Below are 27,811 nucleotides of genomic sequence, written 5' to 3' on the forward strand. Positions count from 1 at the left end.
ATTTGGGGTGGCAGGGTAGCCTAGTGGTTAGAGCGTTGGACTAGTAACCGGAAGGTTGCAAGTTCAAACCCCCGTGCTGACAAGGTACAAATCTGTCGTTCGGCCCCTGAACAGGCAGTTCAGCCACTGTTCCTAGGCCGTCATGTTCTTAACTGATTTGTCTAGTAAAATAAAGGTAAAATAAAAAACATTTACTGTGAACACTGAGGCTGTACAATAGCAGCCAATGTGTCTCACTCTCTCTCAATGTTGGCCTGTACAATCCATGACTTTTGAAAAAAAAAACATGCATGTCTTGATATTAACCTGAAAATGTTGTTGTGCTGTTTGATGCAAGAAACCACTTAACTAAATAAAATGCATCATTATTCCCATACCATTATTACAGAGAATCAGACACATTATTCTACCCTCTGCCTATTGGCTACTTAGCTTATTCAAGCCTGTCTCAAAATACAACACTGCCCCCTTTAAGACAAAAAAACAAGCTCTTTACCTGACTCCCTTTTGAAAGATGTCTAGAAATCTACATGTTTTGTGCTCTTGTAGGAAACAATCACTCCCCCATTGCTGACTACAAATGATCTATAACTGGACTAATAACACACTAACTAGTAAAGGAAATGAACAACATGTGCACATGTGGCTACATGCATCTCTCACTTTGATCTGAAAACAAGCACATCTTGGTTAGGTTGCACCAGTCTGTGTAGAGTACGGACTGAGTCCTGTGTGTCAATGCAATTGAATCCTACTCCGAAGCGTTCTGCTTTCAACAAAATCTCTTGCATAGTTGGTTTTGCATACTAAGTCTTGGATAGTTTGTTTTGTTTCGGTGTGTTGCATTGAAAGTAGCTAATATTGCGTTGATTCGATCACAATTCCCACAGTAAAGGGAAACGTTGATCGTGTTGCCTAAGGGGGAAAACTCTAGAAAGTTGAGTGAAGTTCAATCTCGTGCTTCTCTATTTCTCCTCCTCAAGCACTCCCGGGAGAGCTGCGCACTTAGAGGGAACAGAGCTGCGCACTTAGAGGGAACAGAGCTGCGCACTTAGAGGGAACAGAGCTGCGCACTTAGAAGGAACAGAGCTATTCAGTGTCATCTTGATGTTCTTAGATTATGTAACCTAAAGTTTTAACTCTGATGTTGTTTTGCTCTGAGCCAATACGTGGAGATAGTGGAAGAGTCTCTCTCTCTCTCTCTCTCTCTCTCTCTCTCTCTCTCTCTCTCTCTCTCTCTCTCTCTCACTCTCTCTCTCTCCTCTTTCTTTCGCTCTCCCTCTCACTCCCCCCTTTCCCCTCTCTCTCTCGAGGGTGAAGGCCTGATTATTGGCATGATGGGGGATAATTCAGTAGTGGGTTGGTGTGGTGTGGGGTGACATGTGAAGAGGGTTGTGTCCGTGTATGTGTGGAGGGATGTGAGTGGGTGTGCGTTTGTGTTTGTGTGTGGTGGAGCGAGTGAAAGTACGACGACACATGACTTAGTGGCAGATCTGATCTTGTGATAGCTTCTGTCTGGACTGCCAGCCCTGGCTGGTTTGGCCTTTAGCTTTCGGAATTCCCCCACTTAGGACCAGGGGATTTCAGGGATGAGAGAGAAAGTGAGAGAGAGAGAGAGAGAGAGAGAGAGAGAGAGAAAGAGAGAGAGAGAGAGAGAGAAAGAGAGAGAGAAAGAGAGAGAGAGAGACCCACATCACCTCACTGTTCAACAGCGACCTATTTTGACTGGACAGATGAAAAGCTGTAGATAAGGCTGCCACCTTTAAGAAACCACTTGGTGTACTGTAAGAGTGAATGATGCCGTGTAAATACTGTTCAGCATCATCATAACGTTCTAAAAGGATTTATTCACTGCCTCCAACCTACATTTCTAACTCTGATCTTTGCTCTGGGCTCATACCTTGGTGCCAAGTGACCATGTGGAAATATGGCTTTTGATTTCACCTCTGTTGTTTTCCAGATAAGCGGAGGAGTTTCAACGTAGCATACCACAGCTCACTCCTCTCTCTCAATGCAATGTTCAATTTAAGTGCTTTATTGGCATGGGAAACATATGTTAACATTGTGAATCTCTCGTCTCTCTCTGAATTAAATGTAGTTTAGTGCTTAACTGAGCGGCCTTGAGGACAACGTTTCTAGAGGCAAATAAAAGCATATGAAGTATAGTATAAACAGGATTTATGTTAACACAACAAAGGACTGTGTGTCACTATGTAAAACCCAGGCTCGCCTACGTATGTCACTGGTTACACAGTTCTGACACAAACAACCATTCATCTAGATCTAGAGATTTTCAATGCAGTCCATATTTTCACTCTTCTTGACCTTAAAATGAAGGTGACAGAGACCTGACTGCAAGTGCATGCCTTGCAAATATGCTTTAAAAAGGAGCTGACACTAAAATGTATGTGCTGATGACAAACAAAAGCAGCCCCAGCTGGCCTGTATACTCACTGATGGCCTCCACAAACAGCTCAAAGAATGGGAAGGGAAACAGCGGCTCTGGCAGCTCCCGAAAAAACATCTTGAGCGCCCCGGTGACAACGTGGATGTCCTCCCATTGGCTGTCGTCCAGGTTAAATTCCACCTCTGGGACATCACCAGGAAGAGATGGGGAGAGAGAGAGGGGGAGAGAGAGGGGGCGTGGAGAGAGAGAGAGAGAGAGAGAGAGAGAGACAGAGAGAGAGACAGAAAGAGAGGGGGGATATGGTGAGAGAGAGAGAGTGAGAGAGCGAGAGAGAAAATGTGCAAGAGAGAAAGGGAACAGGAGAGGGGAGAGAGAAGGAGCAACACAGCTTTAATTGGGATAATTGGAGAGGGCTAATTACTGTGCTAATGTTTACCTGCTAACAGCGGCGCTCACTAACAGGCTCCCAGCTACCCAGAGATCTGATGAAGCAGAATGTGTCTCTGTTTTAGACTGACAGATACCTTCTGCTGAAATTAGTTATTTCTGAAAACCCTGGGTAGTGACAGAGACATCAGGTGGATACCTGATTCAGAGGCACCCGGCTCAATATGTCACAGGAGGGCAGCAGTAGGCCTATGATCCAAAGCCAAGATGACAGGGCCTGAAGCTCTGAAGACAGTGGAATGGTCACATTATGGTGTATGTTGAGACCGGAAATAAGCCATAGTTTATTTCAGGCAACCTTGTCACATGATCAGAATATAGAGCCGTGGGATCTTTTAATAGAGATAATAATCTTAGAAATATTTCATTCATGTTTTGAAATGTACCTGATTTGTCAAGATGCTCCTAATCTTTCCTCATTCTTTTGGACTGTTGGACTGTTGGACAGTCAGACTCATAGAAAATGACAAAGCAAGTGGGTATGTCTCTCTTTCCCTGGACAGTTTGAGGTATTCACTAGCAGAAAGTCCAGACTTTCAATTACCCAGCCTCTCCAGTGTGTCCACTTGACACATCTGAGTGGATTGTTAAACAGCCCATGGTTGCCTTGTACAAAGACCCACTAGAAAAAGTGAACCTGCTGCGTTCTGTATGGTCCTGAAGGACATAGTAGCCTACTACATGGTTGATGCTTTCAACCCACTCTCACTTGAGCTTCTACTGTACTGGCTCTGTACAACTATGGGGGTTGGGAGCACATTCAGGAGACATGGAATGAGTGGGACAGAATGTAGGCACATGGTGTCACTGTGTCAGAATGCTCAGAATGTGCAGAATGTTGGTGATGTCACTCTTCCCACAATGTCCCCGCGTCACAAACCACTTCTTTAATCTGTAGGACTGCAGGGCACAATAAAACATAATGGTGTGTCTAAAGAAGAAAGTTACTAGCTTTCTTCAAGACATAAAAATACATTCCAGACTGATACATTATTTTAAAGGTCAACCGGTTTATTCTTCCTTCTCAGAGCTCTGGACAACAACAGACAAACGTTCTCTTGTTGGTTTGATGGAGGAATCCCCCATCAGCCCCTCACAAGGAGACCTTGGATAATTCAGATGAAGTAGGTAGACGTGTTTCACTGGAGGCACAGATCTGACTTGAAGTCTCATGAGGGATGCTTCGTTATCCTTCCGTTTACTCTGAAAGATCCCATTCTTAAGGTGTTTGGGAATCTTTTTTTGCATTTGCAAAAGACAGTCTTGTGATCACTTACTCAGTCAACAAGAATATGTCTCTACAGTTATTCATCGTTTAGCTGTAAAGTAGAATTTCTCAGTAATTACTCAGAATTATCCATGATTTCAGCAGAACACAGTCGTGGTTGTATACATTTTATCACAAAGAACACCTCAATCCAATCCTGTGTGTTCATTGTATGATATCAAACAGAAACTGAACTGTATGTAGTTAACTACTATTAATCCATAATAGGGACAACTATATTAGTTTACTGGGAATGTGGCCGTAATACAAACAATGTAACATACAAACAATCACAAGTGAATCAAACAACAGAACATACCTTGGTCAACAAAGAATCAAGTGTTATTAAACAACAGAACATACCTTGGTCAACCAAGAATCGTAACTTCTGGATGGTGGCAAGATTACCACTCACTCTGTAGATGCCATCAGCCTCTAAACCTGGTGGATTCAAGATAGAGACAAGCCTGTGACATACTACACACTTTGACAAGACCAAGTTTTAATTTGGACCAAGATTAACAAAATTGACAAATTTAGAAAGAAATTCTGGGTTTTTCGATAGATCATTTTAACATTCACTGCAGTGGAATGGATAGTTCACATCATGCCTAGATTAGAGGCTTTGACTTGGACGCAATACGACTCTGTAATGCAAAATCACCAGCACATTTTGAGTCACACTGCCGCTGCCCAGAGGTAGCCGGGGCGACATGTTCCTCTGGTCTTTTCTGTCAGTTGCTCTAATGAATGTCCGTCCACATTGCTGAGCATTTGACAGTGGAAGGCGATAAACTGGACCGCTGTCACTGGTGGGGTAACTAGAGGATATGGTTGATTTGAAAAAGTGAAGCAGACGTACAAGGTTTCATTCTTTGCAAGGCATTCTTGTATAATGCCATGGCTATTTTCTGCAGCTCAAATGTTAAAATGTCCAGATGAATTTGACCCCAACGAGTTGGGCCCTTTGTTTACATACAAGGCAGTCAGAAGCTGTTTGCTTGTACTTTTCCTGCTGTATCCAGAGCCTGGCCAAATGTTGCTTGCTTGTGTGTGTGTGCAGGGCTGGCCCTTGCCACACTGCAGCCATAGGTGAGACCAAAAACTGGTTCCCCCACAAAACTGGAAATGTCCCAGTAAGCAAAATTACATTTAAAATACCCATTTTCCAGACATTGAAGTTAGGTTCATTGTAGGTTCTGAATGAAGGGTGAAAAGGTATTTTCCTGATGTTGAAAATACGTATTTTACAGGACATTGGAAAGCCATCTTTTCCCGGAACTTGAAAAATATTTATTATCCGGACAAAGAAATCAGGATCAATTTTGGTTCTCAATGAAATTTGAAAATAATTATTTTCCGGATGTTGAAATCAGGCAAATGTTGGGTTCTGAATTAAAGTTAAAATATGTCATTTATTGATGTCTATCTTTGGGCCAAATCAAGGCTGGTCCGGGCAAAATGTGAACCAAACATAGATGTCTATGATTGGTACAGAGTTGGTGAATGTCAATCTATCTGGTAAGCCTACCGTTTGTAAAACACCAAAAAAAACAAGATGTCCAAAAGACGTCAGCTCTGCCTACTGGGGTGTAACCTACCAAGTCAGCCCGCAATGGAATTGAATGAATGCCCATCCATGTGTTAGGCCCACCGTTTGTGAAACAGGACATTGAATTGGCTTTATTAGTCCTGATTCCAGTGACTAATCAATTTGTCTATTTAAGCTCTGAATATCGGCTACCCAACATTATCAGGAGTTATCCTGAGCCTATTTGCAATGTGTTCACACAGCGGGAAATGCAGAAGCAATTAATTTTTTCGCTATGATCAGCTTGTCAAAAATGTGTGGATATAAAATTGAAACCACTGATCATGACAATGGGGTGAAACTCATGGACAAGTTGTGAATGTCCCTTCCATATTTACCTGTCCTGCTTTTAGGATATGTTGTTTGTTAACATGACAGCAAATGTTTTATTCGATTGAGAACCATTTAGGCCAGGCTACTTGATCGGAGAAACCTGCATGATGTTGTCATACAATTTATCTCCAGTCTGTAGGCTACAGAAACGGCCACATACTCTTTCTACTATGTCCTATGTCTGCTACATGATTGATGTTAAATTCTTTTGTTGGAAAGATGCGTCTCTGCACCCTGTAGAGCCGGCTGGTAATGGACAAGCATAATATTTTGACCTTTGACAAAGTGCCCGTTGCTTTTTAAAGGGTGGCATCAGCACTCACCGAAAAATATAATTATGCCACTGGTTGAGAGGAATTGTCATTGTTTTGGGGCAGAATTAAGTGAGGCTTGATATGTTGTTGTTGGAGGTGCGTCTTGGTCAGTGTAGCTCAGAAAACGCCTCCCTCGTCAATCTTCCACCATAGCCAGTCGCCTAATCCTGCCTAATGAGCGGGCCGTCCGTGTGTGTGTCTGTGCATGTGTGTGTGTAAGTAGTTAAATTATTTCCCATACACAAAGTACTTACTTTCAACATATTTTTTTCAGAAAAGTACATACCTCTTTTTTCAACAGCCTCCACACACTGCCTGACGAAATTTGGCACAGTGGTCCCTTCCCGCTCACAAAGTGCCAACAAGGGACACCCAAACACTCGATCTGTGAAGAAAAAAACACATGGTTTATTCAGGAAAAAAACACCATTCCCCAGAACTACTGAATTAAAGCTACAGTGTAAACAGTATTGAAATGAGCGAGAACATCAAAGAAAACAGCTTCTGCATTTCATTGTGCTGAACTGTGTTATTTCAGATCTTAAATGCACAGAGGAGGAACTTGGTGGAACGGTAGAGTATCTGTTTATTAGGCCATTTCCATTTCACACCTGAAACATCTCATTACTACTGTCCCTTGATCATTGTCATTAGGTTGAGGGATAGGTTATTAATTCATAGCATTGCTCTTGACTCTTACTGCCCTTGTTCTCCTCTGATGGCTGTTTCCACAACAGTGTTGATAACAGTACATGGGTTCCACGGCTACACTGGTAAAGGATAATCAATCTAATGGTTAACCACACACAGCATTTAATTACTAAGTAAAACATTTTCCCATGAACACTGAGTCACCCAGGCAGCTTTGCTCCAATCAGACGGAGAGGGGGACCACATTCTCTTTGCTCCAATCAGACGGAGAGGGGCACCACATTATCTTTGCTCCAATCAGACGGAGAGGGGGACCACATTCTCTTTGCTCCAATCAGACGGAGAGGGGGACCACATTCTCTTTGCTCCAATCAGACGGAGAAGGGGACCACATTCTCTTTGCTCCAATCAGACGGAGAGGGGGACCACAGTCTCTTTGCTCCAATCAGACGGAGAAGGGGACCACATTCTCTTTGCTCCAATCAGACGGAGAGGGGGGCCACATTCTCTTTGCTCCAATCAGACGGAGAGGGGGGCCACATTCTCTTTGCTCCAATCGGACAGTGAGTGGGGCCACATTATATTTGCTCCAATCAGACGGAGAGGGGGACCACATTCTCTTTGCTCCAATCAAACGGAGAGGTGGGCCACATTCTCTTTGCACCAATCAGACGGAGAGGGGTACCACATTCTCTTTGCTCCAATCAGACGGAGAGGGGTACCACATTCTCTTTGCTCCAATCAGACGGAGAGGCAGGCCACACTATCTTTGCTCCAATCAGACGGTTCATTACTCTGCTTTTGTCCATTCAAATATACTGACCTGTCCCTACTGGCAAAATACTCAGGCGTTTGTGGTCACTAACTTTGGTCAGTTCATCTCCAGTAGACGCCATATAGGGTTACCTCATCAAACATAGACTGGTATTCAAACTGACAGTGCACAGAGGTACACTCTTTCACTCATCAACTGGCTTATGTTACTGAACAGTGCTGTCTCTCTAGCACTGGGCAACATCAAAGATAACCCTCTGTTGTTTATACTTTGGAGGGGAGGGTTCGATAAATACAGAAATGACTGCGAGCACCTTTGTATACAAAATCCACTTCCTGGCGCTCAGCGGATAAGCATGGGACATGATGAGGGGGAGGGGAAGGGGGCCAGAGAAATGGAGCAAAATTACCACTCCTAAAGGAATTCAAATAACCCTCACGTTGCATGGATTTAATTTGCATTCTGAAGTACGATAGGAAAGAGGGGGAGGGAGGGAAGGGGGGCCTGATTTGAGGAAACACTCTCTGAAGTGTCGTTCTCTTCAGCCCTGACAAAAAGGACAGTCTGAGGGGCACCTGCCCCAAGTATTTCATTTATTCCGTCAATAATGTCCTCTCCCTTTGATCAAGGGTTTGTCCCATAGACACCACATTAAAGGGTCTCCTTGAATCTGGGAGAAATTCCAAATACTGTTACCTTCTTCTAAGGATTGCAAATGTGTTTAAATAATGCCTTAACAGTGTATTATCCTTCAACCGTGGGCTCAATAAATGAGTTCCCCTTGAGAGAAATGGATCATGTGGTTATGTGATTTATGTAGATTGGTGTGTCGTTGTTTTATTTTCAAATAAAAATCCATTCAGTATAATTGTATCAATCTCTGTTGTACGGGGACAAGAGACGTTTTCAAATCAGTGTAATAACTCACTATCTTCACTAGTTATTCTATAGTTATAAATAATGATCGATTCAATTGTGACGTCACATCGAGGAATGCACAGCTACAGTTCAGTCTCCTCTTTCTGATTGAAGCGTAGTCCAAAGTGAAAGAAGGTAGTCAAAATGTGCAATACATTTTGAAAGATTTATGTTCCTCACAACATGTGTTGTGTGGTGGAAAAGAATCAACGTATCCTGGCAGAATACCTTTGATGATGCCTTTCTCCTGTAGAGTCTTCATAGAGGGCCGTCTTGTGATGAACTTTTTGAGTCTGTTCTTCACCCCATTCTTATCAGCACTGTCCGACATGCTGTAGGTGAGCTTGGAAGACTTGAACACTTCTCAAGAACACACAGAGAAAGAGACACACTGTTAAATGAAGTGAAAAGGAACGCTATGGTGTTATGTTTGTCTATAGAAAGGCTCAGTAGGCTAATATAGGCTTTTAGGCTCAGTAGGCTTTTAAAAATCCACCTTTCCAGAAACAAGTCTCTCACCGTTGCCGCTTGCTATAGACCACCTTCTGCCCCCAGCTGTGCCCTGGACATCATATGTGAATTGATTGCCCCCCATCTATCTTCAGCGCTTGTGTTGTTAGGTGACCTTAACTGAGACATGCTTAACACCCCTGCCATCCTACAATCTAAGCTGGATGCCCTCAATCTCACACAAATGATCAATGAACCTACCAGGTACAACCCCAAATCAGTAAACACAGGCACCCTCATAGATATCATCCTAACCAACGTGGCCTCCAAATACACCTCTGCTGTCTTCAACCAGGATCTCAGCGATCACTGCCTCATTGCCTGCGTCCGTAATGGGTCTGCGGTCAAATGACCACCCCTCATCACTGTCAAACGCTCCCTAAAACACTTCAGTGAGCAGGCCTTTTAATCGACCTGGCCCGGGTGTCCTGGAATGATATTGATCTCATTCCATCAGTAGAGGATACCTGGTTATTCTTTAAAAGTGCTTTCCTCACCATCTTAAATAAGCATGCCCCATTCAAAAAATGTATAACCAGGAACAGATATAGCCCTTGGTTCACTCCAGACCTGACTGCCCTTGACCAGCACAAAAACATCCTGTGGTGTACTGCATTAGCATCAAATAGCCATCCTCGATATGCAACTTTTCAGGGACGTTAGGAACCAATATTCACAGGCAGTTAGGAAAGAAAAGGCTAGCTTTTTCAAACAGAAATGTGCATCCTTTAGCACAAACTCCAAAACGTTCTAGGACACTGTAAAGTCCATGGAGAATAAGAGCACCTCCTCCCAGCTGCCCACTGCACTGAGGCTAGGAAACACTGTCACCACTGATAAATCCACTATAATTGAGATTTTCAATAAGCATTTTTCTACGGCTGGCCATGCTTTCCACCTGGCTACCCCTACCATGGTCAACCGCCCTGCGCCCCCCACAGCAACATGGCCAAGCCTTCCCCACTTCTCCTTTACCCAAATCCCGATAGCTGATGTTCTGAAAGAGCTGCAAAATCTGGACCCCTACAAATCAGCCAGGCTAGACAATCTGGACCCTCTCCTTCTAAAATTATCAGCCGAAATTGTTCCAACCCCTGTTACTAGCCTGTTCAACCTCTCTTTCGTATCGTCTGAGATCCTCAAAGATTGGAAAGCTGCCGCTGTCATTCCCCTCTTCAAAGGGGGAGACACTCTAGACCCAAACTGCTAAACACCTATATCTATCCTACCCTGCCTTTCTTAGGTCTTTGAAAGCCAAGTTAACAAACAGTCACACAAATCACTGACCATTTCGAATCTCACCGTACCTTCTCCGCTATGCAATCTGGTTTCCGAGCTGGTAATGGGTGCACCTCAGCCACGCTCAAGGTCCTAAACGATATCATAACTGCCATCGATAAGAGACAATACTATGTAGCTGTATTCATCGACCTGGCCAAGGCTTTCGACTCTGTTGATCACCACATTCTTATCGGCAGACTCAACAGCCTTGGTTTCTCAAATGACTGCCTCGCCTGGTTCACCAACTACTTCTCAGACAGAGTTCAGTGTGTCAAATCGGAGGGCCTGTTGTCCAGACCTCTGGCAGTCTCTATGGGGATGCCACAGGGTTCAATTCTCGGGCCGACTCTTTTCTCTGTGTACATCAATGATGTTGCTCTTGCTGCTGGTGATTCTGTGATTCACCTCTACACAGACGACACCATTCTGTATACTTCTGGCCCTTCTTTGGACACTGTGTTAAGTAACCCCCAGACGAGCTTCAATGCCATACAACTCTCCGTCCATGGAACGCAAACTGCCCTGAAATGCAAATAAAACTAAAAGCATGCTCTTCAACCGACCACTACTCTGGACGGTTCTGACTTAGAATATGTGGACAACTACAAATACCTAGGTGTCTGGTTAGACTGTAAACTCTTCTTCCAGACTCATATTAGGCATCTCTAATACAAAATTGCATCTAGAATCGGCTTCCTACTTCGCAACAAAGAATCCTTCACTCATGCTGCCAAACATACCCTCGTAAAACTGACTATCCTACCGATCCTTGACTTCGGCGATGTCGTTCACAAAATAGCCTCCAACACTCTACTCAGCAAATTGGATGCAGTCTATCACAATGCCATCCGTTTTACCATATACTACCCACCACTGCGACTTGTATGCTCCCGTTGGCTGGCCCTCGCTTCATATTTGTTGCCAAACCCACTGGCTCCAGGTCATCCATAAGTCTTTGCTATGTAAAGCCCTGCCTTATCTCAGCTCACTGGTCACCATAGCAGCAGCCATTGCACGCGCTCCAGCAGGTATATCTCACTGGTCACTCCCAAAGCCTCCTTTGGCCGCATTTCCTTCCAGTTCTCTGCTGCCAATGACTGGAACTAATTGCAAAAATCACTGAAGCTGGAGACTCATATCTCCCTCACTAACTTTAAACACCAGCTGTTAGTGCAGCTCACAGATCACTGCACCTGTACATAGCTCATCTGTAAATAGCCCATCCAACTACCTCATCCCCATATTGTTATTTATAAAAATAAAAACAAATGCACCCCAGTATCTCTACTTGCACATTCATCTTCTGCACATCGATCACTCCAGTGTTTAATTGCCAAATTGTAATAATTTCACCCTATGGCCTATTTATTGCCTTACCTCCCTTGTCTTACCTCATTTGCACACACTGTATATAGACTTTTTCTACTGTATTATTGACTGTACGTTTGTTAATAGCTCTGTGTTGTTGTTTGTGTCACACTGCTTTGCTATATCTTGGCCAGGTTGTAGTTGTAAATGAGAACTTGTTCTCAACTTGCCTACCTGGTTAAATAAAGGTGATATAAATAAAATAAGTATACAAATATGCCTCTACAATGCTACAGCCTAAGTTGATATAACGCTTCACCTCATCTCTCTACCTGACCCTCTCCCTTCCTCTCTCCTTAGATTCGCAATGTTATTATCCTTCCAGGAGTCTCTCACATGGCTGTCTTTTTCTAGTTTTTACTCCAATTGAACTTTTCCATGTCTAAAGGAAGTCCAGACACTGCTTGTCAATCTAACAAAAGGCTTTGTTTATGGACTAGCTTTGTCTATGGACTAGCTTTGTTTATGGACTAGCTTTGTCTATGGACTAGCTAGCTTTGTCTATGGACTAACTTTGTCTATGGACTAGCTTTGTCTATGGACTAACTTTGTCTATGGACTAGCTTTGTCTATGGACTAGCTTTGTCTATGGACTAGCTTTGTCTATGGACTAGCTTTGTCTATGGACTAACTTTGTCTATGGACTAACTTTGTCTATGGACTAGCTTTGTTTATGGACTAGCTTTGTCTATGGACTAGCTTTGTCTATGGACTAGCTTTGTCTATGGACTAACTTTGTCTATGGACTAGCTTTGTTTATGGACTAGCTTTGTCTATGGACTAGCTTTGTCTATGGACTAGCTTTGTTTATGGACTAGCTTTGTCTATGGACTAGCTTTGTCTATGGACTAGCTTTGTCTATGGACTAGCTTTGTCTATGGACTAGCTTTGTTTATGGACTAGCTTTGTCATCCAAGAAACACGTTTGAGATATGTCTTATAGTGCATTTTGGAGTACACAGATGCAAAGCAAAATATATTGTTGTCAAGTGATTATTTCAAATTTTCGTGCCATTGGAACACAGGAGTGATGGTTACTGATAATGGGCCTCTGTACACCTATGTGGATATTCCATAATAAATCTGCAGTTTCCTGCTACAATTGTCATTTACAACATTAACAATGTCTACACTGTATTTCTGATTAATTTGATGTTACTTTAATGGACAAAAAATGTGCTTTTCTTTCAAAAACAAGAACATTTCTAAGTGACCCCAAACTTTTGAACGGTAGTGTATATTATGCAAATGTACGAGCAACCACTTCCTTAGAAAAAGCTATTCTGAGTCATTGAATGCCTGCAGTAGCACAGAGAAGAGACAACTTTTAATCAGCATACTTTTGTGAGTTCAAGCTTGTACCAACACATGAAGAACTGTTTTGAATAAGCAACTGTAGTAGAACTAGCTAGTCATTGGAGACAACTTACTGAGTGAGCGTCTGTGTTCAGGTTTGGGTTCCTTTGTGCAGAGGGACTCCGGTGAAGGTCTTGGCAGTGACAGGGTCTTGCTCGGCAACCCATGTCTAGGCAGGTACTCTGTGCTGTTTGCCCTTCGTATGCCAGGCTTATCAGAGGCCTTCCCAGCAGCTCCTTTAGACTAGAACAGAAAGGAGGTTAAAACATTTCAGTCCAAAGGTCACTGGCTTCACATCTCTTTACTATCACTCATTATTCATTATAAACTGGGTGGTTCGAGTCCTGAATGTTGATTGGCTGACAGCTCTAATTACGTTGGTAACCAGTTTAATAATAGCAATAAGGCACCTCGGTGGTTTGTGGTATATGGCCAATATACCACGACTAAGGGCTGTATCCAGGCACTCCACGTTGTGTCGTGCCTAAGGAACTGCCCTTAGCCATATACTGTACCACACTCACTCGTGTATTATTGCTTCAGTATAGCATGTCAATGTGATTATTTGCACTATGTGGAAACATAAAATCATACGTTTGACCTGGAGTCAATGATTTAGGGAATTGTTTTACTTTCATTTTGGTTAGCATGGTATGACTAAACAGTGTTCTGAATGATTTATAGTCATCGTTTCAATGTCCGAAATCATAAAGACTTCAGAAATGTCATAACTTCAGTCTATAATGTCTATAAGAAACAGCAAACTGCTTACCAAATAGTCAGCTGTCCTTTTAATAGCGTCATGCCATTTAGAAATAGTGTGGTAATTGTCAGCCTGGAGAAGGAACTCACTGCCGGAGCTGGTTGTTATCTGGAACAAAGGTTCAAATTGACTTAAATAAAAAGGTACAACAATTAACGGGTCTTTTTCTAATGTATTCCCATGAAGTGGAGCATAACGCAAACCGAATGGCATACGTTCAAATTCGTAATACCCTAAACTAATAATACGTATTTACATTTGAATTACATTTAAATGACACCCACTGATCGACGTGATTTGGTAAGAATGTGCTCACTCCAGCATCAGCAGCCCTTGATATGCATTCCTTCGGTCTGCTGAGAGTCTTATCAGTGACGTGCCTGTTAATGTATCTGTGTCTGTGTGACATCAAGCTCACGTTGTGCATGGTGTGTGTGTGTGTGTGTGTGTGTGTGTGTGTGTGTGTGTGTGTGTGTGTGTGTGTGCCACAAGAAGAGACAAATGCAGACTGTCTTCTCAGAGGGGAAAACATAATTAGCGTGATACTTGTCATCTTAATATCGGGCCTGTTCTGCATTTCTCCAACAGTGCAGTAACAGCATTTGGCGCCGTCAAACAGAATAACTGTAACCATGACGACATCAAGTGGTTTTGAACTTTAAAAAAAAAATGTTTGCTCATCTTTTGCAACTGACATGGTCAAATGAGCAGATATGGTATCTCATACCGTACAAAATGATGAAACTGTTATCTTTGCAGTTATCTTCCTAAATTAACCATTCATGTTCACAATGGAAATATCCTTTAGTGCATATGTTCTCTAACCTTGTTGATGGCCAAATTAGACAACATGTTTTAAATCGGTCAAAGCGTTTGTCTACAATGGGAGTTTTTGATATTGTACTACAGTATATTTAGTCTTTGGTCACATGGGGATTACTGTTTTTAAACACATTTCATAAATCAAGTCCTGTGAATACATGTTCAAATTATTTATATTCGTTGCGTACGCACAAAATATGCCCCAAGGCATGCGTGCACCAGTTGTCATGCACCAGTTGTCATGCACAGTTGGCTTTTACCAAAAACGTAACTTTTTTTTGTTGCACCAGTACAACCCACAGTTGAGCTCAGCTCAACACTGATTGGCTAATTATATTTTTTTTTATGAAAGGAGGCCAAATGCCTGCTGGCATTAATCAATCAACATTTTATACTCTTTTGTTTCAGACAGCATCAGATACATGGGCTACACATACTGAGACAGAGGAGAGCTGTTTCCCTGTCCAGACAGCATCAGATACATGGGCTACACATACTGAGACAGAGGAGAGCTGTTTCCCTGTCCAGACAGCATCAGATACATGGGCTACACATACTGAGACAGAGGAGAGCTGTTTCCCTGTCCAGACAGCATCAGATACATGGGCTACACATACTGAGACAGAGGAGAGCTGTTTCCCTGTCCAGACAGCATCAGATACATGGGCTACACATACTGAGACAGAGGAGAGCTGTTTCCCTGTCCAGACAGCATCAGATACATGGGCTACACATACTGAGACAGATGAGAGCTGTTTCCCTGTCCAGACAGCATCAGATACATGGGCTACACATACTGAGACAGAGGGGAGCTGTTTCCCTGTCCAGACAGCATCAGATACATGGGCTACACATACTGAGACAGAGGGGAGCTGTTTCCCTCGCTCTGATGATTTCTCAGGTGAGATTCAGCCACTGGCAAATTGACATAAAATTATGAAAACATATTTGGGGAAGCCTGGCTAGTATCCTAGTATCCTAGTAGATGACAGGGTGTGCGGTTTATACCATACAGTAGAATTGAACAGGCGAACAGAACATAATTTGCATTGAAGTGTGTAGGATACCTCTGTAAGTAGTGCTACTGTAGTTTTCATCAGAGTATATCATGTTTCAGAATTCATGGGTTTAGGTTCGGGAAAAAGTGAATGCAAAACATTATTGCATTCAAACAATCTGTCGAGGTGTCACTGTTTTTGTCTTTCAGAAACTGTCAGAAACAGCAAATGTTCCGGCAAAAGAAAACCTTCTGCCAACACCTCCAAAGACATTTGATGAAGCTCCCCATTGCTATTTTCTTTAGAAACTGCCTAGTTCCAATACTTACATAGTATACAGCAAATAAGGTTGTTATTGTCACTTCACACACACACACACACACACACACACACACACACACACATACACACCCTGAGAAATGCAGTAGGAGCAAATTCCATGGAGTCATTTTTTCAGCTTCTTTACTCTTTCTCAAATCATAATAATTGTCTGGACCAATATATACATATAAAAATAATATTTAAATGAATCCACTCACACTCATGGGTATGTCTAGACTAGAGGAGTTCTAGGTTATGGATGGGTGGGTGTGGGAACTATTAGGTTCTACATAACTGGTAAATATTTAACAAAACCTGCCTTTTGATAAAATAATCTATATGTTGAAAGATAATGATTTTAAAAAATCCACTCTGAAACCTTATAACTGTATAAAATTGATTAGAATCAAAATTATGTTAAACAGCATAAAAAATAAGCAAATCCAATGTAAGTCAATGGAGATAGCCTGCTTACAACATTCTCCCTCTTTCTCTCCCTCTCGCACAAGCACACGTGTGAAAAACATAACACAGACATCAATGAATGTGTGTGTGTGTGTGTGTGTGTGTGTATGTCTGTGGTATGTGTGTGCAGATAGGTTGTTATTCTACATGGACCTTCAAAGTTTGGGACTATTGTGGAGCTGACTTTTCTGACTTCATTACAAAGCGTCAAGAACTGTTAAGCAGCATTACTTTGGGATGCCAGATAAAAGCGGGGAAATGGTTACGGGCCCAATCCTTGTCAGAGTGAGTTTGCCACCCCTCTCTTCTTGGGTTACAAGCATCTGAACAAGCATGTTTGCTCTGGAACAGTGTTTTTCCTGGAGGCGGCCCCACGATGTGTCAGTAATAGCCTCTGCAATCACACTGCTGCATTGTGGGGAATGGGTTACGGAGAGGCTCACTGGTGAATCTGAAAGTTCTTTCAAAACAACCAAACACACACATCATAGTCTCTGAGCATATTGTTTTATGTTCTCTAGCGTAACTTATTTGTAATCAGATACACAATACATGTATTTATATCCTAGAAATAACAGCACTGGTCTGTGGTGTTTAATCACCTCTTCTCCCCATGATCATAATGGACTTGGATAGGTGGTTTCATAACCTCAGTTTGATGTCTTTGCATGAATGTTGCATTAGTTACAGTCTGTTCCCCTTATAAATGTTATATGGTGGACAACACACTGAGCTCCCTCTCTTTTCCCACAGGGGAAAGAGCTAGCTAGGACTTAATATATTTACGTTTCATATTGCCATTCACAGCTTCTCATAATTGTAAAATGATGGCAGAAAGGATATACATCAGTATGTCAAAGCTCTGGGACTTCCAATCACAAATCGAACCAAGGTCTGTAGTGATGCCTCTAGCACTGAGATGCAGCGCCTTAGACCACTGAGCCAGGGTCTGTAGTGACGCTTATAGCACTGAGATGCAGCGCCTTAGACCGCTGAGCCAGGGTCTGTAGTGACGCCTCTAGCACTGCGATGCAGTGCCTTATACCTCTGAACCAGGGTCTGTAGTGATGCCTCTAGCACTGAGATGCAGCGCCTTAGACCACTGAGCCAGGGTCTGTAGTGACGCTTATAGCACTGAGATGCAGCGCCTTAGACCGCTGAGCCAGGGTCTGTAGTGACGCCTCTAGCACTGCGATGCAGTGCCTTAGACCGCTGAACCAGGGTCTGTAGTGATGCCTCTAGCACTGAGATGCAGCGCCTTAGACTGCTGAGCCAGGGTCTATAGTGATGCCTATAGCACTGCGATACAGTGCCTTAGACCGCTGAACCAGGGTCTGTAGTGATGCCTCAATCACTGAGATGCAGTGCCTTAGACCGCTGAACCAGGGTCTGTAGTGATGCCTCTAGCACTGCGATGCAGTGCCTTATACCTCTGAACCAGGGTCTGTAGTGATGCCTCTAGCACTGAGATGCAGCGCCTTAGACTGCTGAGCCAGGGTCTGTAGTGACGCCTCTAGCACTGCGATGCAGTGCCTTATACCTCTGAACCAGGGTCTGTAGTGATGCCTCTAGCACTGAGATGCAGCGCCTTAGACTGCTGAGCCAGGGTCTGTAGTGACGCCTCTAGCACTGCGATGCAGTGCCTTATACCTCTGAACCAGGGTCTGTAGTGATGCCTCTAGCACTGAGATGCAGCGCCTTAGACTGCTGAGCCAGGGTCTGTAGTGATGCCTATAGCACTGCGATACAGTGCCTTAGACCGCTGAACCAGGGTCTGTAGTGATGCCTATAGCACTGCGATACAGTGCCTTAGACTGCTGAACCAGGGTCTGTAGTGATGCCTCAATCACTGAGATGCAGTGCATAGACCGCTGCACCACTCGAAGCCCTTACTCTCCACCTTTCACGTACAGTGCCTTGCAAAAGTATTCATCCCCTTGGCATTTTTCCTATTTTGTTGCATTACAACCTGTAATTGAAATATATTTTTATTTAGATGTAATGGACATACAGAAAGTAGTCCAAATTGGTGAAGTGAAATGAAACAATAACTTGTCTCAAAAACTGAAAAATAAAAAAAATGAAAAGTGGTGAGTGTATATGTATTCACCCCCTTCGCTATAAAGCCCCTAAATAAGATCTGGTGCAACCAATTACCTTTAGAAGTCATATAATTAGTTAAATAAAGTCCACCTGTGTGCAATCTAAGTGTCACATGATCTGTCACATGATCTCAGTATATATACACCTGTTCTGAAAGGCCCCAGAGTCTGCCACACCACTAAGCAAGGGGCACCACCAAGCAAGCGACACCATGAAGACCAAGGAGCACTCCAAACAGGTCAGGGACAAAGTTGTGGAGAAGTACAGATCAAGGTTGGGTTATAAAAAAATATCACAAACTTTGAACATCCCACGGAGCACCATTAAATCCGTTATTAAAAAAATTGAAATAATATGGCACCACCACAAACCTGACAAGAGAGGGCTGCCCTTCAAAACTCACAGACCAGGCAAGGAGGGCATTATTCAGAGAGGCAACAAAGAAACCAAAGATAACCCTGAAGGAGCTGCAAAGTTCCACAGGGGAGATTGGAGAATCTGTCCATTGGACCATTTTAAGTCGTACACCCCACAGAGCTGGGCTTTATGGAAGAGTGGCCAGAAAAAGCCATTGCTTAAAGAAGAAAATAAGTTTGGTGTTTGCCAAAGGGCATGTGGGAGACTCCCCAAACATATGTAAGAAGGTACTCTTGTCAGATGAGAATAAAATTGAGCTTTTTGGCCATCAAGGAAAAAGCTATGTCTGGTGCAAACCCAACACCTCCATCACCCCGAGAATACCATCCCCACAGCATGATGCTGCCACCACCATGCTTCACTGTGGGGATGTTTTTCATCGACAGGGACTGGGAAACTGGTCAGAATTGAAGGAATGATGGGTGGTGCTAAATACAGGGAAATTCTTGAGGGAAACCTGTTTCAGTCTTCCAGAGATTTAAGCTGGGACGGAGGTTCACCTTCCAGCAGGACAATGATTCTAAGCATACTGCTAAAGCAACACTTGAGTGGTTTAAGGAGAAACATTTAAATGTCTTGAAATGGCCTAGTCAAAGCCCAGACCTAAATCCGATTGAGAATCTGTACACCAGCAGAACCGAACCAACTTGAAGAAGCTGGAGCTGGGGGGGGTGAATAATTATGCACAGTACATTTTTCTGTATTTTTGTCTTATTTCTTGTTTGTTTCACAATAAAAAAATATTTTGCATCTTCAAAGTGGTAGGCATGTTGTGTAAATCAAATGATACAAACCCCCCCAAAATTGATTTTAATTCCAGGTTGTAAGGCAACAAAATAGGAAAAATGCCAAGACGGGGTGAATACTTTTGCAAGCCACTGTAAATCATTGATTTCGTAGGGAGATTTGGGCAGATTTTTTTGAATTATGTGCATGGATGTCAAATTAAATTCCTAGGCCTTGAAAGAGGAAACCAATATTAGTGAACGTTTACTATCTGCTCCCTCCAACTTGTAATCTCTGATGAAGTACCATGAGTCCATATCATGGTGACGCTAGCCTACAATCCTCTTCGTATTGGGGTTTAAGACTCAGGATTTAACATGTAGTCTGTGGGATCCTCATACAGAAAAGCATCCTGAACATTATGTCCTTTTCTTCTGTCATCTTAGAAACGGAAGCCTTCTATTGAAATGTCTGGCTTACACCAAAGTCTATCTGACTTCCTGATAAGACAGACTCTTCCCTCTGAAGTTTAATCAAAAAGGGAGAGCAAACTGGTTAAAAATATATCAAACACATTTTTTTTTAGGAGCTGCACGGTCAAAGATGCATGAAAGATTATCTGAAGCAGCGAGGAGACATGACGGCAGACGCTCCCTGTCTATTCCTTCTGTTCATGAAAAATGGAGATAAGCTCCTTTAACTAAACAGGGCCCTGACCAGCCTCCATGTTCACACGTCAGCTGTCCTAATCTGAGACGACACAAAGGTACAGTAGGGCACCACCTCTCTGTCATCAGGCTCATATTGAGCTGTAGGTTTGCTGGGACGCAAACTCATTAATACGCCTTGATATTATTCTAATCCTGACGTGCGCCGGGGCTCCTGAACTAAGGGTTTGGAGATTTTAATTATCATGGTCTTTTTATTGTCAGGCAAATGTTTTACAGGAGATGCTAATCTACATGAAAGCAGATCCCCAAACAGCTCCTTATATCAATGTGCCAGCTAGAGAACACTACAGACTGTGATGGTGGTGCCTGCTAGAGAACACTACAGACTGTGATGGAGGTGCCTGCTAGAGAACACTACAGACAGTGTTGGAGGTGCCTGCTAGAGAACACTACAGACAGTGTTGGAGGTGCCTGCTAGAGAACACTTCAGACAGTGTTGGAGGTGCCTGCTAGAGAACACTACAGACTGTGTTGGAGGTGCAGGCTAATGAAAGGTCTCCACAGTCAAACAAAACCATTGGCAAACATATTCATTGGTAAATTACAGACTACGGCAAATAAAACATTAATTGTATAGTTTATGCCCGCCAAATAACAATGATCTTCATAACAAACAGACCAATAGTTTCATTTGACTGCATGACTGTTATTAAAATGTGAGGTATTATAGTAGATAATCAGTTTTGACAATTCAATGGAAAACTGGGCCAATGATGTTCATATATCAGTACAACAACTGCATGTAAAGAGTATGACTTCTATTCAGAGAATATATTATATATAGAATATATTCAGCTCCTTGTAACTATACAAAACAAGTCAAAGCTTTCCTGTGCATTTTGACTAAGTGAAATGTAGTGCAATGTAATGTTTTACTTTTAGAAATGAAAAAGAATAGGAAATACATGTTTATTTTTGATCACATTTCTTAATAAAGAGGGTGTTGAATGTCTGGGCTTTCTTTCGACTGGAGCCATTAATATTTAAATATGTACAGCGGAGGAGAGAGGAGACTGCCATTTGTGCCTTTACATTTGCATGTGGCTTTTAAATTAAACATTAATTATGGCTCCTCATAAAGGAACAATGCAACTTTGAAGCATTCTATTTTGCCAAGTTAATTATTTCCAATTTGCAACAAAATATTTGTAGATGTGTCAAAACTGCAACGATATAGTTCACAGAAAGATAAGTTCTTACAATAACAGAGGAAATCTCTGTGTTGGTACTTCTTCTTCAGGTCTGACCTGAGCAGAATGTTAATGCCGTAATGTACTGCTGAGTTATTGAAGGCCAAGGTGACAGTTGTGATGAGGATGTTCCATCATTTGCTAGAAATTGTAATTAATCCCCACAATTCATCACCCACAAATGTCTCTGTTCACTTCTCTTTGCTCCATGACCCTAACTTTTTGCGATGCTTCATCTCCCCACAAAGGAAAGGTATAACATCGTGTGATGTATATCTGGCTAGAATTAAGTCCTATGGTTTAACTGAACTGACGTTTATTTCTAAATTGAATCTCCAAGGCAATCTGCTGTTGGAGGTTTAAATCCTTCCACCGTTCTGGCGCTTAACACACACTATACTTTCACTGTTTCTCTGAAAAAAACAAATTAATGCCCACTTCAATGTAAGCAGCTTTGAGGATGAAGGGCCACACCACAAGAGAACTCCCAGAGAGAAACTGTCATTTCAACAGATTAAGTCCCCAGAGACTCACTTCAAAGGGAACATTACGAAGGTAACTTACAACAGCACAGTCACCTAAAAGCAATGCTGATGCAAAACTTTGATTTCATTTATTTAACTAGGTATGTCAGTTAGGAACAAATTCTTATTTACAATGATAAAGGGGCCTACCCCGGCCAAACCTTCCCCTTAACATGGACGACGCTGGGTCAATTGTGCACCACCCTATAGGACTTCCGATACCGGCCAGTTGTGATAGAGCTGGGGGGGGGGGGGGGGACCAGATGATGGACTGACATGGTGAACCTGACCATGTCTTGTAGGGGTCAAGACTCAGATGACAGCTAGTGGTTCAATGTTAATCTGGGACTGTTGTGATTCTGTTGTCATAAAGTATCTGTGTTTAAGGGTTACAGGGAAAAATCTTTCTAATCTTTCTATCATTTGTATCTATTTTATTGACATGGTTTGTGGGTAAAATGTTTCAGGGATGAATAAAAATCAAGAGACTAGATATACAGATCGCAGTACCACTTCACTTCAGAGCTCAGCATAACAGTGTAATAACATGGTAACAAAGTGGAGATGGAGTGTGGAGTGGAGAACTGCCATTTTATTCTGAGCTGGAAAGTCATCTAAGTGCTATCCGTACCTTTAAAAATACAACATTAGAAGAGTTCTACCAGAACACGGAGTGACAGACCGACATGCCTTCATCTCATAGCAAAACAAAATAAAAGCCTATTATTATTTGATGTACAATAATACAACTTCCCTACTTAAAGCCTTAAAGAGTTAGCCATCCTCCTAGACCATTAACCATAACACTAATCACAAAGTCACTCCCAAGCATATCAACCCCTGTGCAGTGTGTGAAACGCTGCTTAATGCATGATAACACTGTTCAACAGCTCCAGACTCCCGCAGCTCTGTGACACCGCGGAGACATGCATCGCTACAACATGGTGAATGTCTTGGTGGTAAAGTCTCTGCCCTCCAGCCGGAAGCACAAGAGAACAAGAGGGAGGTGGATGAAGGAATATGAGAGGTAAATGAAATGGTCTGGATATTGCTATTTTCCCCCGACTAACTTTCCCATTAACATTCTAGTATAGGCTGGATTTAAAAAAAATAAATGACTAGTTGTTGGCTGATGCCCACTATCATCAACACTATGGAAGGTAGGAGCTTCCTATTGGGTTTAACCACAGGTCATAGGTGCTAGACCTCACTGAAGTAGTGTTGGCTAGTAGAAGCACAGTCTGTGTCTGAGAGGATCTCTCTATCTGTGTGTGATGCGATGTCCATTTTGGGAGTGAGCCACTCCTATCCACAACCGAGGAAATTGAGGCTGGTCATCTGGAAGCAATCGGGCACTGTGAGCTTAGGACAGAAGGGTATTAAACTAGTCAGGTCAGCAGATTTGTACGATTACATCCCCGGATCAGCGGACCAGTAGACACCGGACTACTACTACTAAAAATACTACAAACTACAACCTGCTCTGAACATCTACTGCGCTGATCTTTCACTTTTTTAAAGTAGTGAATATATTCATTGATCCGTGTAATCAATCCAGCTATTCTTATCTACTCCACATACATCTCCTTCACCTCAGGGTTGTTTGGTCTTTCTGTGTTGGTGTAACAAGAGTCAAGACAGTTGTCAATCTGACTGAACTCTAGAAAGGTTGAGGCTCATTCAGAAAACCGAAGATCATAAATTGTGCTAACCTCAACGCAGTCACCCACCCTCTTCCTCACAGTATGATTCACCTTCAACACTCAGAAGGATGCTTCATACTTCTCGGACGTGATTACGAGTCTTTCGCCATAATATTAAACTTTCCTGTTGATTAGTCAAGACAAGCAATGTTTTTTGGGGCGGTGGCAGGTTAAAGCTCCTCCACTGAAATGGACTCATTATTTTCTAGCCCCGGGCTCTATTTCATCCTCCCAGTTGTTTCTGTCCTCTCTCCATGGATGTTTTTGGAGTTTGTTTTTCCACATTATGACTATGAGAACCATGTTTGTCAGACAAGATAGGGTACAGGAGGCTCATAGCGAGAGTCGCCCAAACCTCCAAAGAATCAATTAGTGATGAGAGAAGGATGCTGCTGTCGACGACTCCGTAGAAGCGGCCCGTGGATAAAACCAGACGCCTTTGACACTACCCTACTGTTTGTCTCTCTACTAGAGGAGTTGATGCAATTTTGGACTTTTCTGCTCCTTTTGTTATTTGCTTTTAACTCACTCAAGCCAGACTCAAACACTTAGATATGCAGAAAAGCATGAAAAATGCATGACCACTTATTCAAAGTTGTGCTCCTTTTTATTTGTTGAGCAACGTCAGAGATATGTCTGGCTTTATTAGCCTCGCGGGAGGCGCTTTGAGTCGTTAGTCCTTTTCAAACAGACTGTCTGCTTTCATCAATGCTGACGATAGTTATAAAAAAAAAATATGGGTTGAAATTCTTATCAATTGCTTATAAAGACAGTGTGCAGGCATTTCCATTCTTGGTCTCCAGACATTTTGAAATATTATTTTCAGTATGACACCACTCAATAATTCACATAAGTTAGCTCAACAGTCCAGTTTAGAATACAGAGCTCTGCTCATTGTATCTGGCTTTAATCGGACAGTGTTAGCCTGATAGGTGGTTTGGTTTGGGGTTCCCCAAGCTTTTTCTGTTCCCTCTTCCATCTCTGCCTCTTCAAATGGTTTGGTTTTTGTCACTGTACAAAGAGTGAAGTTTAAACAACCTTTGTTTTTCAGTGAACGCAGTAAAAAAAGTTTTCAAAAATGTATGCACTCACTACTGTAAGACGCTCTGGATAAGAGCGTCTGCTAAATGACAAAACAAAACCACATTTGTTTATATTTTTACAATATTTGGATAATTCTGCTATCATATGCTATCTTATGATATATAAGGCGGCTTTGTGACGAACAATGACTTATCTCATAATGCAGTCTGATATGTGTATTTCTTGTCTATCCGCATGTGATGTCACAAGAACTGACAACAGCTTGGAACTGTGTTCTTTCAGTATGCATTCTTTCAGTGTGTCTGACACGAGATACGGGGCTCCCTCAGGTGTCCAAGTACAAAGATCAGAGCTCCCCTCTCTGTGTTTCTGCAAGGTTACTTTTCACTTAGTCAACGCTGTGTTAGTGATAATGCTGACGGGAACCTTGGTATTATTTTAAAAATCTCATATGTAGAGACCATGTGAGGGTTATTTACCAAGTGTGTCACTAAGCTGGAGTGGGGAGTAACCAGTGTCCCTCCTTCCTAAAGCTCCTGGAATTGCAATAGTGAATCACGAAGAACAATATCCATCTATTCATAAACACAGATGATGATTTTGATGAGTGAGGAGGTGAAGGGAAGGCTGAGGAACATCTGTCATGTATAAAAGGACCCTGCAGCTGAATAAATACTTTGGATGACAATGGCCTCAATAACACCCTCCTCCATTCCCATCCTCTTTCCTTTACTTGTGGAATCTAAAAGACCTGTGTGCCACCAACTGTCTTTCAACAATGATAAAGATAATAAAGAAAAACATAAAGAAAAACATGAAGATAAAAGGGGAATGCATAAACTGGGTAGATAAATAACATGAACACCTATTTCCAAACGATGACTTTTCCTTCAGCTGCCCTCGAGCCAAACCAGAGCGCTCTTCTAACCATGATCATCCTCTTGCAGGAGCGCCATAGAGTTATTGAACCACTTCCTCAGTTGATCACACATTCACTAAACGTTCAACTTTAGATAGAAGAAAAAATCGGGGGGGGGGGGGGGGGGGGGGGGGTTGCCTTGAGGAAGTGGTTCCCAAGCTGTGGGGAGCCTTTTTTTTTGTTTGTTAAGGAACTCAGTCCGGCTTTCAACTTACTCTTGAAAGTTGTAAAAGTACAATACACAAGGTGTTTTCCTCTTGTCATATCAGCCATTACATAACATAAGGGACTATTTATAACTTGTCAGAAATGTCCAGATCAACTAGCCCATGTCAGCATGGTTTCTTTGCCCATAGATTTGGGTTGTAATGTTCGATTTACTCAAATATCACATGACTACACATTAGACATGTGTAGAACATTTATAGAATTGCAAGAAAATTAGCTAAAATACTGCAACATTTTCTCTGAAAACCTGCATAGCATTGCTCGCTGTTTGGGGTTTTAGGCTGGGTTTCTGTATAGCACTTTGTGACATCGGCTGATGTAAAAAGGGCTTTCTAAATACATTTGATTGATTGATCGATGACAAAATGTGTAGAATTGCAGGAAATAAGCCTTAAACCAGCGCAACATTTTCTCTCCGCTCACAAGAGGGGTGTGAACAGATTGTGTCATGAACAATGCTTGTGGACGTAGAAATGACGTTGGGGGCGAGATGTTCCCCAATGCTGAAAGGGGGGGCCTGAGTGACAACGTTTGGGAACCCCTGCCTTAAAGGATCCGTTCCAGCTCTCCTCTATCGTTTTACCCATAACTTCCTCTAGGAAGAACAGGTTTTCCGGCAGTCATGTCGCTGATCTGAAACACTACTGCGGAGGAAAACAGATGGTGCCATTGAGGTCTTAGGAAAGTGAACTCTGACTGACTGAGAGGCACAACATTTATCAGGTTCGTGACCCTGTGATCTTTGGCTGGGCAGCCTGTGGATATCAACACTATCCAGGGAGGACACTTCCTTACTGGGTGGTTCAGAGAGAATAAAAGTGGCAGATAGCAGAGCGCTGGGTGCAAAATAAGAATGCTTCATGTACACTGCTCAAAAAAATACATTTTTATATCTTTATGTTTTATATCTTTATGTTTGAAGCCTGAAATGTGGCAAAAGGTCGCAAAGTTCAAGGGGGCCGAATACTTTCGCAAGGCACTGTATATTCTAGCATCTACCCATCTGACAGGCACATCTTTGTGAGGTATTTCTTAGATTGTAAATCAGTGTCTTGATTGGTGCAAAATTAACAGTAACTTTCCGTGCTAATTTTAACTTTAATCCTAGAGTTGATTGACAATGTTGTCAGCACTTGGATTACTTAAGATTATGCTGTAATTCCCATTTTAATCTTCACCGCATTAAGATTTTGGGGCTGAAATACTGTGCAGCAGAGTAGCGACCAGCAGCGATGAAGTATCTTAAGCAATCTGCTCTTCCTTTTCTCCCGTAATCAGTGAATTTCATCCCTCTGCTTCCCCCCCCCCCCCCCCCCCCCCCCCATGAAAACTTACGCTGCCACTGCCAATGAATCGATCATCAGTTTGCTTTACTGCCTTAAGCCTTTATCAAAATACCATCTTCAAAAGGCAATAAGAAGATAGTACTGTGACATTTTAAGAGTCTAATTTACTAATCTAAAGGCCATTTGTTATGAGGAGATGTAAGACGCTGGCCTGACATCACCTTCAAATGCAATCTGACTAAATGCAAATGTCTTTTCTGAACAGGTGGTTGACTCAAAGACTCATGAAAATGTATCAAATGTCTTAAGAAGTTGAGTCTATTATCTGTAGGAATCATCAGGGAACGAGTGCA

The 27,811-nt window shown here is 42.4% G+C and overlaps 1 protein-coding gene across 3 annotated transcripts in view; it reads right to left on the reverse strand.

Moving 5' to 3' along the window:
* Positions 1 to 27,811, reverse strand: part of LOC110501886 (rho GTPase-activating protein 15) — a 75,866-nt gene that overhangs the window by 37,153 nt on the left and 10,902 nt on the right. For 2 of the 3 annotated variants that reach the window (XM_021579738.2, XM_021579740.2), the window contains exons 6-11: positions 13,991 to 14,089; positions 13,293 to 13,461; positions 8,932 to 9,066; positions 6,646 to 6,744; positions 4,485 to 4,562; positions 2,455 to 2,589 (exon numbers count right to left, since the gene is read on the reverse strand). In XM_021579738.2, coding sequence (XP_021435413.2) covers positions 2,455 to 2,589; positions 4,485 to 4,562; positions 6,646 to 6,744; positions 8,932 to 9,066; positions 13,293 to 13,461; positions 13,991 to 14,089 — 715 coding nt within the window. The remainder of the gene's footprint in view (positions 1 to 2,454; positions 2,590 to 4,484; positions 4,563 to 6,645; positions 6,745 to 8,931; positions 9,067 to 13,292; positions 13,462 to 13,990; positions 14,090 to 27,811) is intronic. The other variant, XM_021579739.2, reaches the window with a different exon arrangement.

The sequence above is a fragment of the Oncorhynchus mykiss genome, chromosome 22, assembly GCF_013265735.2.
Source record: "Oncorhynchus mykiss isolate Arlee chromosome 22, USDA_OmykA_1.1, whole genome shotgun sequence".
NCBI classification, from domain to species: Eukaryota; Metazoa; Chordata; class Actinopteri; order Salmoniformes; family Salmonidae; genus Oncorhynchus; species Oncorhynchus mykiss.